At 43.8% G+C, this 11,418-nt stretch overlaps 1 protein-coding gene across 1 annotated transcript; it reads right to left on the bottom strand.

Annotated features, from left to right (window-relative positions):
- Positions 1-6,716: 6,716 nt before the first annotated feature.
- LOC120850454 lies at positions 6,717-10,660 on the bottom strand. The gene is made up of 3 exons (XM_040222923.3): positions 8,632-10,660; positions 7,563-7,766; positions 6,717-6,944 (listed from the first exon to the last, which is right to left on the bottom strand). Exons 1-3 carry the CDS (start codon positions 8,692-8,694, stop codon positions 6,879-6,881), a joined length of 333 nt encoding a protein of 110 aa, XP_040078857.1. The 5' UTR covers positions 8,695-10,660; the 3' UTR covers positions 6,717-6,878.
- Between the last annotated feature and the right edge of the window lie 758 nt (positions 10,661-11,418).

The following is an 11,418-nucleotide window of genomic DNA, read 5'->3' as shown; positions in this document are numbered from 1 at the left end:
CTTACCCGAGGACTGGAAGGTAGGGAAGGTTGTTCCAATTCACAAAGCTGGTGACCGTTTCTCCCCTTTCAATTACAGGCCAATATCTCTTACTAGCGTACCCTGCAAAATCATGGAGCACACAATTTCTTCACAGCTCTCGCGTTTCCTGTAGTGCAACTCCTTCTTTAGCCCTTTTCAACATGGATTCCGCAAATCTTTCTCGTGCGATACTCAGCTTTTAGTTTTCACCCACAACCTCCACTCGGCTCTGGACCGTGGATCTCAGACTGGCTGCATCTTTCTGGACTTTGCAAAGGCTTTCGATAAGGTAACACATAAACTACTACTATACAAGCTTAGCCTACTTAGTATTGATCCATATATCTTATCTTGGTTAGAGTGTTTCCTCACTAACAGATCGCAATTTGTAACTGTCAATAACAAAAACTCGTCATCGTCCCTCGTTAAGTCCGGTGTACCACAGGGTTCTGTCCTAGGCCCCCTCTTATTCTTAGTATATATAAATGACCTACCTACTAGCATTTCCTCCTCCATAAGCGTATTTGCGGATGATTGCGTTGTTTACCGTGAAATTACTAATGACTCTGACGTACACATAATTCAATCTGATTTAAATGCAATTTCTTCCTGGTGTGATGCTTGGCACATGAAACTAAACACTATGAAGTGTAAGACAATGAGGATTTCTCGCAAAGCAGCACTCTGTCCTAACTACTTCCTATCAAATAACATCCTTGAAAACGCATCAACTTACAAATATCTAGGTGTTCATATCTCTCCTGACCTATCATGGAAAACTCACACCGAATATATCGTTAATAACAGTAACCGCATGCTTGGATATTTAAGACGTAACTTTTCGCTAGCTCCATCATCATTAAAATTACTACTTTATAAAACACTGGTGCAACCAAAACTTGAATATGCATGCTCGGTCTGGGATCCCGGTACAGAAAGCCTCATATCAGCGCTTGAAGCCATCCAAAACCGGTCAGCACGTTTTATATTATCAAACTACCATCGTACATCAAGCGTCACATCCATGAAAGCTAGTCTCTCACTGCCCCCTCTTTCCACTCATCGCACTATCTCCCGTCTCTGTTTATTCCATAAAATTTAATATGCCAATTCACTCTTGAAAGAACAACTAATCAGTGCTCCCATCTACGTATCCTCTCGCCTCGATCACTGCTGCAAAGTTGGTATACCCACTTCCATTTCAAATTCTTTTTTCAAATCTTTCATCCCAAAAACATCTCGTGATTGGAACGGCCTTCCCTCACCCATTGCGTCCATTGGCGATTTTGTCCTCTTTAAAGAAGCTTTAACAAGTTACTATTCATGATCTGTGCCGGACTAACCATTTTCAGCGTTTTTTGTACTTCCGTTGCCCACCCCCTCTGTAATGCTTCGGCCCTGAGGGTATAATAAATAAATAAATAAATAAATAAACTACAGTGTTCGAAATCCTGCACCATTTGTGCCAAATTGCGCCATAAATGAAAGTCTGTTTCATCTTGCGCCAAAGTGCCATTTTTGCTAATTGTGCCTCACCTGCGCCAAAATAAACTTGAACGAAGCAAAAAAATATTTTTTTTATTGCTGGTTGATTTAATTTTTTGTAAAGCAGGGTGAAACGAAAGGGGTACAAATATTTATTTTAATGTGTCTCTACCCATTGTATAGTTTGTCTTGTCTTAGGTCAAAGCACAGTCAAGGGCTGCAATGTATACACCAACTCATGTTTACAAACAAACCGGAGCGCCCCTAGCGGATGCCTCCGGTGCCACGCATGCGCAATGGAGTGTTGACAAGAAGCTCGCTGCGCCCATAAACAAAGCATTGAAATGCGATGTTGTCGGCGTCGGTGTGAGTCCCCTGCCCTTTTTCGCGTTCGAATTGTTGATTCTACGTCTTCCTGGCAATGCCTCACTACTTGAGCGGCCTCAGCGAAATTACCGAGGCTCGTTACACCGCAAAACTTTGTGATAATAATGTGACATGCAGCGATTCATTCTGCATGGACGCCGCAGAATGGACACTAAGGCTGATTCGCATGATGAGGTTTCGCTCGCAATTTTCAACCGCAACGTCGCTCGGGCTGCAAAAGTGTGAACCGTAGCTGAGATGGTCGACGTCGATACTGAAAATCAGAAGCAGAATTGGACCAAGTGAGTCAGCAATAACAAGTCGGTGATGGCCGCTGGTAACAATGATGAACATCTCCTTTTTCTACTGTTTACATCGAGCCTGCTTACCAACCTTCAATCTTAAGTCTTTTGAGGCCTGCACTTACTTCTTACCGCAAGTACCAGGCCAACGTTTGGTCTACGGGCTGGTGTCGTCTAAAAGAGCAGACGACAAACAGAGACGTCTGAAACAGCAGACGACAGTTTGAACGATCAGGCGGCCGTTTGAACTTGAAGGCGCACTGAATGTAGTCCGCAGGTAATCCGTACGACTTGACCATTTTCCGGCATTGATGTTGGAACAAAACAAATAAATCTGATGACCACAAGTATCTGCGAATACAACCCAGAGTGCTCTTCGCCCAAGCAATCCTGGTGCGACGGCGTCTGGTTTTCCCTTTTTACGGCACATATCCACATTCTCGGACAAAACGAGCACATGAAAACTGACCTTCAATCTTTTCTCGACTCTTTTTGTACAGTCCCAGTCGCGGCTTTTGACGAGAAGGCAGGTTTTTGTCTCGTTCCTTTATAAAACAACGCAGGAATACACGTCTCACATGGGGACTTCTGCCCACAGCCACAGACCGGAAGTGCGCCCAACGTGCCACCACTGTGTTGTGACGTTACAGAGATGAGTTCGTGAATAGAGATTAGCACACATACTAAAAGCTCAAGTCTAGGGGAGTTTGCAGCTTTTGATTGGTTTAGCCAATCAACTGGTCTCCCTGTATCTGAACTGGTCTCCCATATGTGAACTGGTCCCCCATATGTGAGCTGGTTTCCCTGTTTAGATATGGGGACCTGTCGTACGTGGCATTAATCCATTTGCACTTAGGGATATGAGTAGACAGATCCAACCAGCCAGTTTCGCCATGCCACTACTACCGTAATTTAATCCGGGAACTGAAGTCCTTTTGGATGCGCCGTAACCTAGCTGATCTGGGTGCACGCAAGCAGATCATGAAGCAGCACAAGCGGTCTCGTGCACTGGCATCTGGCCCTGTGACCTACAAGTAAAATTCGGTGTTTTCATTTTTTTTTTTTTCAAAATTTGGCATAGTTTTTTTTGTGTTTATTTTAAAATTTAGTTTTCGGTCTTTTTCTGTGTATATTTATGCCCACAAAAGTTTACCGTTTTTTTTCGGCGAATATGAAAGAAATATCATCGGACACTGGATCAGATGATTCTTTGATATCTGTGATACCTCAAGGAATAACGGCACAGATACATTGAAAAAAAACAACAAAAAAAAACAGAAGTACGAACCACTCAGTGCCCAAAAAACATGGAACTTCGCCTTCTCTACATCAGGATTATGCGATCTTGTCATAGTAAACACATATGTGCCTCACTACTGACACTACACTTGTTAAAAATATAACATACCACCCACCCATTAGTGACCATGACGTAATTCATTTCAACATTGAATTTGAAACTCAGCGGAAATCACCATATTTTAAAACAATTAAAGACTATAATAAAGCTAATTACTCCGCAATTAACAATGAGCTTGAAATATTTTTCGATAGTTTTCAGCATGACTGTATGAGCAGGACAGTCGATGAAAACTGGATTCTCTTCAGAAATAAACTTGCACACCTTGCCAACACTTACATCCCATCAATAAACATAACTTGTGACAAATCAAATCCCTGGTTCACAAAAACGCTTAACCAACTAAACAGAAAAAAGAAAAGACTATTTAGCCGTGCCAAACAACTGACTACCGATCTCGCTTGGAAGCAGTACAATGATATTGCTAAAATTTATAAGAAATCTATTACAGAGGCGAAGGCAAAATTCTTTAACAATGACTTAGTAAACATTCTTCGCAATAAACCTAAAAAGTTCTGGGAGGTAATTAATCCAAAAACGCCTAGACCGGTACAACTAATGAGCGATGATCGGTTGCCATTATCGGATGAAGAAAGCGCCAACTGTCTTAACGATTATTTCACCTCAGTCTTCACCACAGATGACCACAGTAACATGCCTCATCTTAACAACGCATATCACACTCCCATGGCTGCCATTGAAATAACGTATGCAGGTATCATAAGCTCTATAGAAAGGTTGCAGTTGTCGTCGAGTTCTGGGGACGACAAAATTAATTCCAAATTACTGAAAAACACTAAATTACACTCAGCTCGTTTTTTGTTAATAATCTTCCAACAATCTTTGTCTTCCGGCGAGCTTCCTACAGATTGGAAAATTGGCAAAGTGGTCCCCATACACAAATCGGGGGATCGAACTTCACCATCAAATTATCGTCCTATATCTCTAACCAGTGTCCCCTGCAAGCTACTTGAGCACATAATATATTCAAATGTCATGAAGCATTTCGAAAATAACCTCATCCTCTTTCCAAACCAACACGGGTTCAGACAATCATATTCTTGCGAAACGCAACTTGTACAACTTGTTCATGAAATACACAATAACATCGATAATAACATACAGACAGACGCCATATTCATTGATTTTTCTAAAGCATTCGATAAGGTATCCCACAGTTTACTCATGCTCAAGATAAACCAACTTCACATTCATCCACTCGTAACATCATGGATAGGACAATTCTTAACCAATCGTACTCAGCATACTGTGATTAACAACCAGTCGTCAGCTTATTCTCCTGTATCATCCGGAGTCCCCCAGGGCAGTGTTCTCGGACCTCTGCTTTTTTTAACATTCGTAAATGACCTACCAGATCGCATAACATCCTGTATTCGACTTTTTGCTGATGACTGCGTAATTTACCGATCTGTATCTAACCTGAACGATAACATAACCCTACAAGCTGACCTTAACCTAATAGCCGACTGGTGTAAACAGTGGAAAATGACAATTAACTTCTCTAAAACAAATCTCGTTTCCTTCACGCGTGCTCATAGTCCTCTCTCTTTCACTTACACCATGTGCAGTCAGGTAATTACCAAGTGTCCATCTTACAAATATCTGGGTGTTCACTTATCTGACGATCTCTCATGGAACACGCATATAACACACGTCCTGTCTAATGCTAACCGCTCTCTTGGCTATCTTCGACGAAACCTGAAACTAGCACCATCATCAGTTAAACAACTAGCCTACACTACACTCGTAAGATCGCAACTTGAATACGCGTCATCCATCTGGTCCCCTTGGCAACATTCATTGATAACAAACATAGAGGCACTTCAAAACCGCGCAATCAGATTCATTTTTTCAGATTACTCACGAGACACCAGCATCACTTCTTTACGAATGAAAGCTAACCTTGATCTCCTCTCAACCAGAAGGAAATTATCACGCCTGTCTCTTTTTCACAAGATTTACTATCATAACCATGACATCAGAACTTCACTATTATCCCCAGCCACTCGCATATTTCCTCGCATTGATAACGTCTGTAAAGTTCGTCCAATTTTCGCCTCGTCAGTTTCGTTTCTTAACTCCACCTTGCCATTCACAATAACTGACTGGAATAGCCTGCCTAACAGTATCGTGACCCAGACAGATTATAATACATTCATATCCCAACTGACCATCCATCTGCATTTGCACTAATAGCAAAGTCAACTCGTGTTTATAGAAATGTTTTATTTGGGTATTTTTCTGTTTCATCAGCTGTTTTTCCCTAAAAATGTTTTAAGTGTGTTTTTTCCTGTTTTTGCTGCTTTATATAACAAAGTTTTCCAGCATGTCACCCACTTTTTTGTTTGTTCATTTATATAATGTTTCTTCAGCAGTTACTACCACCTTGTGTAATGCCAGCAATGGCCTTCAAGGTTTAATAAATGATGATGATATGTACTTTCCAAGGTTCTCCTCGTTGATCCACACTCATTCGTTCCTGTTAATGACCCTGGGCTTCGAGAATGCCCTCTCAACGTAAACACTGGGTACTTGCAGGCTGAGGAGATGAAGCGGTGCCTGATGCAAAATCGACCAATCAACAAAATGTGACTAGCAGAAGAGACACGGTGCGACGTTTTGAAGCACAACATATTTTGTGTACTCACTTCACTAAACTCTGGTGGCAGATGTTCCATGAAGCTAAAAACCTTATACTAGCCCACACCCTAGCTTTCTTTTAGGACCAGGAACTTGACACACTAAGCCCGTTCACAGAAACGACACAGAGGTCCCGCGAAGAACAACCCAAGACCTCTTGTGTTGCCTGTAAACCTTGGAAGAGGGCAATCACGAAGAGGTCACAGAGTGTCGAACCTTGCAACGCCCTCTCTACCCCCCCCCCCCCCCCAGATCTGCAGGCGACCCTAAAAATGTGACCACTTTTGGTTAAAACAGAATTTTAGAGAATGCATTCGGCTTACTTTTATCGGTTTAAACCGAAAACGCCGAACCTAAAAACTCACCTTTTTCGGTTAAAACCGAATTTTCAAAAACGAATTCGGCGTACTTTTATTGGTTTAAACCGAAAACTCCGAACCCTACCTACAAGCATGCGCAGAACAGCTGGTGAGATCAGTCTGTTGATACGGATTGACCCATGTGCATGTTGAAATACAGACCTATGTTTGTCATGCAAAGAAAGAGTATGAGGTGGGTCATTCCATGATAATCATTCTATTGAATAAATGCACGCCGAAGCTTGACTACTTAGCTTCTTAGTGGAGCCTAGAATTCAAGCTTCTATTTTATGTCCTGGAGCAGTTCGCTGAGGTAAGAATTGATCAGAGAGATCCTCCTGGATTGGGACTTCTCTCGGGGCTTTCTGTCCACATACTTGTGAAAGGCATCTGAAAAAGAAAAGAAATATACTAATCAGTCGCGCACTACTTCTTTGTCTTCCCTCAAAGTTTGTATAAAAAGTATAATATTTATTTGCTGCAGTAATGAACAAAGCTAATACACATAAAGTTTTGCCTTGCCTATGACATGAAAGGGCCCTCATAAATTGCTCTTAGCCCCTTATTGTATGCTCGAAAGAAATCTTTCATCGAGCAAATGTCCTTCCTAAAACGTGCACTGACAGCAAGCTCTTAAAAACTAACTTTGTACCCTCAAAGCTGTAGGTCATGCTGGATGTCAGGGTTGTTCACCTATAGCTTGTGCCGGTAACCACATATTAATACCTCCTATAGAGCTCCACCATTCATGGAGCTTGGCGTGCGCATTAAATTACCTATAAAATCTCATATAGAGAATTCCACCTTTAGAAATTTGCATGTTGTGATTTTTGCAACAAAGAGAAAGAAATGGTGCTTGCTTCACTTTGGTTTTTTGTTTCAAACTTTTGTTCTGAATTCAAACTTTCAAAGGCCCCACAATATTTCATCTCACAAATTTGCAACCGCCCCAACTGAAATCTGAGGTCTGCAACGCCCCTAAGAAATAGGCGGACTACTGTGGATTACCTCCACCTTTGCAGGAGTCGGGGCCCTCTTGGCTATTGGTCCTTTAAAGCGCAAGCAGGGTTTTCCGGTTACACTCCGCATTTGTAGGCTCTCGCGGTCAAACACAAGCTTGGCCGCCTCCTTGATAAACATGGAGTCGCCCCGCGCTCCCATAATGTACGCCATCTTGTCTGCCCTCACGAGCACACCATTTCCAAGGTGGACCTGGAAAGGAATTAATTGACAGATACACTATATTGTCACGAATGGCAAATGATGAGGCGGCAAATAACTGGAGAAACTAAACGTTTAATGGGGCGAACTTGTGCCCCAAAAAATAGAAGGTTAGCATCGCAGGCATCGATATCGGCGAAACAGCAGGATCGAGCACTGGGGCGACTGACTCCGGCTTGCCACGCAGAGCTCTTTATGTATCCGCGTGGGTTTCTGGAACATTCGGTGCGTAGAACATTCATACCTCAATCAGACGACAAGGTTCTCAAACTTACAAGAACGCTAAATTGAAAGAATAAATGAAAGGAGCGTCCGCTTCCAGTAATCTAACCTGGGGCCTCTGCGCGAAAGCCAAGCGTGGTAACCATTTGGCTACGCATGCGCTCGCTCGGCGATGCGCGTGGCAATATATACAGTTTATGCACGCGCACACAAAGGATTACAATTACTTGCCAGTCGTAACACAATATAGCACACTTTGGAAAAGCTGTGAAGACAACGATACACAAAATAGTGTTGCCACCATCTACAATAAAATTCGAAAGGTTGTTTCGTAAGGTGGGAAAATCGAGTTCTGATGACGCGTCGGTCTGCTTGCGTTGTGCCTTATAAATTTTGCTTGTGGACAACTTCATATGCTTGTTTTCTACCCTGAAATCAGTGCATGTCTCTGATCTTGCAGTCATGCTAGATTTCATGACAAGCACTACGTTGATGCTGTCCAAAGCAAGGTGTTTTTTTTTTCTAGTCTTCACGCCTCTCTGTAGTGAAAATATACTTCTTAGTCTAGCATTGAAGTGAGGCAGCGTTAGCACTAGCTTCGCCCGGCAAACCATGTTTTCAAAGTTGGGCTTGCCTTCAAACGTTTTGGACATTTCGTCCCAGAATGATGTGGCGGGCTTGTCTTGCAACAGTGCATTCTTGGGTTCAGTGAAAAAAGAAGGCAGCATTCGCCATTTCCTCTGCGGAGCGTCGACGCATGGCAACAGATAAGCGTACCAGCTTTGCAGGACTGACAGCTGTTTACGAGCTTCGTAGTTCAATGCTGTGCTGGGCTGGATGAATTGCACCTTGTGGTAAAATGGTCCGGATACCGGAAGCCTTTGCTTCACCTCAACGACAGCCGTCTAATAGAAAGCCTTAGGTGCTTGACATCCGAGCTTCCCCCTTCCATGCTTTGAAGAAGCTCTAGGCAGCTCTCTTCAAGGTAGACTTCCCCCAGCAGAAGAAGCGAACGCGGATCCATGGGGTTCCGCTTCTCGACATCTTGAATTCCTTCAGGTCGCATGAAATTTTGGCGGAGGCACCAAATGAGCCTTGGGCTTTCTTGTTGCATGACAGCAATGAGGTTCTCTTTGCTCTGAAACAGAGCATTTATTTTGTTGAAAAACCCCAAGACGGAGGCCACGAACTTCAAATATGCCCCGTTAATTGGGTTCATGTCGGCCAAGATCAGCCCTGCGGCTGAAACTCTGTCCTCTGGTGACGCTTGCAAAAAAAGCAACTTCAATGTGTCCCATTCCTGAAGGATGCGCTCGACGCATTTTTGCAGTGCCGGCCACCGTGTTTCGCTCGGCCTTAGGATTCTCTGCTTCTCCGTCTTAAAGTATTCCTGCAGACCAGCAAGCTGAGCTTGGCACTTGCTGAATGGTGCGAGCGTAGCAGCTTTTTGAGGTTTCCATTTTGAAAGTCCCTACAAACTCCTCGAAAAGTCAAAGTCTGTCCCTACGTCTCTGCAGCGTAAATAAAAAGTAACTGCTGATGTCCCTACGAATAGCGACGTGTCCCTACATCTGACAACACTAACTGAGGCATCAGTTTGCCGTTTATTTACATTTTTTTTCTGGCATAGTGGCCCTGAGCTTGGCCACGTGTATTTCAGATACTGCATGCATTAAATTGTGTATACTGTAAAGTTTAGCATAAACGCTTGCCCCCAAGAAATCGCCCTTCCCATTTTTTTATTTGTTTATTTATTTGGGAAAGTAAGGTCGTTGCGAAACGTGTCACATCCATACCAAGAAGGTTCACAGTGCCTCTTAAAAAAAAAGGGGGGGGGGGGTAGGAAATATGAGTGAAGAAGGGGGCAAATAAATAAATAAATCGCATCAGCTGCGTGATCTGCAATATCAGTTCGTGACAAGTGTGTTCGCCGCGGGTTCCCTCGTGCTTATTGCATTGTGACATGCGACTCTGCAGCGTCCGCAATCTGCAGGTATCCATTCCCGTGAGGTGCAATTTTTTAACTTGTTCCCGTGTTTCTTTTTTCTTTTGTCTGCGATTTGCGTGCGCGATATTGGTTCCCGTGATACCCAAGTTTGTAGCGGGTTTTTGCTTGTATATCGCGCTCTGTAGCGGAAATGCGCTGCGTTTGCGTTCTCGGTGATGTGATTGCTGCGCCAATTGCGCCAAACTGCGCCAAGGGGCTAACCCTGCTATATCCTGCTACATTTTGCCAAAATATGGGTAATCTGCGCCAAGCCCGTGCCAAAAGACTAATTTTGGTCTTTTTTCAAAAACAAAACTAAACTGAGTGCCGTAATTGAGCACGCGTAAGCTAGGTGGCACAAGCGGCCGCCCGACAGAAAGTGCCCCGCATCAATCGTTCATCCGGTCTTGCATCGTTTTTCCCACCGTCTCTCGTTTCCCGCCAGGGATGTTCCATACCTCGCTGAAGTATTCCCTTTCTTGGGCGTAAAATTTCCCTATTTGGGCACTTTTTCCCTGCATAAATCTGAAATATCCCTGCACGATGCGTTTGTTGTAAGGCGAGAGCTTCTCTTTCTTTCTCATCTCTTCGCTTTCACCTTGTGACAACATGCCGGCAAGTTTTTTTTATTGTTTTGGTGGTGCTGGGTGCTGCCTTGCTGTACCATCATTGGTGCTCCTAGGCTAAGTCCTGCGAATTCACACAATTTTTGGCTCTTCACGGTATTTGACAACACTTCTCGGTAGCTTACCGCGTGGCAAGCAATGGGCTTGTCGAGAGAAGTAACGCAACGCTTGTCTCGGTGCTGAGAAAGGTATTCAATGCAGAGCCATCATGTTGGGAAGAGAAACTAAGCGCTGCAGCTTTGGCTGTGAACACAGCCGTTAATTCAACTTTACAGTTTTCTCCTTTTGAGTTGATGCACGGATATGTGCCCAAACTACCCATGGAGAAGTTCCGGCACCTTGGAACCACCACCTTAGAAGCAAGACTCCTAGACCTTTCAGAATGCCGCAGCGAAGCGTAACAGAATTTTGAGCAAGCTCAGCAACTACGAAAACGTCGCTATGACAAGAGCCATCGCCATGTCACCTTTCAACCAGGTCTGTATGTGTGGCTTCGACGTCGAGAACCAATCACAGATGGCACTACAAAACTTGCTCCAACCTACAAGGGACCTTATCAAATCATTGCACAGAAGACTCTAGTCACTTATGAGATCCGCCGTAAAACTAATCCAGCCGACAATTCATCCAGAGACGAGAGAGTTGCGCACTCCAGTCAGCTCAAAGTATTCCATCCTCCATTTGTAGACCCTACCCTCCTTGCCCATCTGTGACCCGGATCGATAGCCAGTGCCAAAGCAGAACCTGTAACAACTGGACCGACAGCCAGTGCTGAAGCAGAACCCGTTGCAACCGGACCAACACCCAG

This window comes from Ixodes scapularis, unplaced genomic scaffold, assembly GCF_016920785.2.
Source record: "Ixodes scapularis isolate PalLabHiFi unplaced genomic scaffold, ASM1692078v2 ptg001639l_1__unscaffolded, whole genome shotgun sequence".
In the NCBI taxonomy this organism is placed as follows: Eukaryota; Metazoa; Arthropoda; class Arachnida; order Ixodida; family Ixodidae; genus Ixodes; species Ixodes scapularis.
This window is presented reverse-complemented; position numbering and strand designations above follow the sequence as displayed.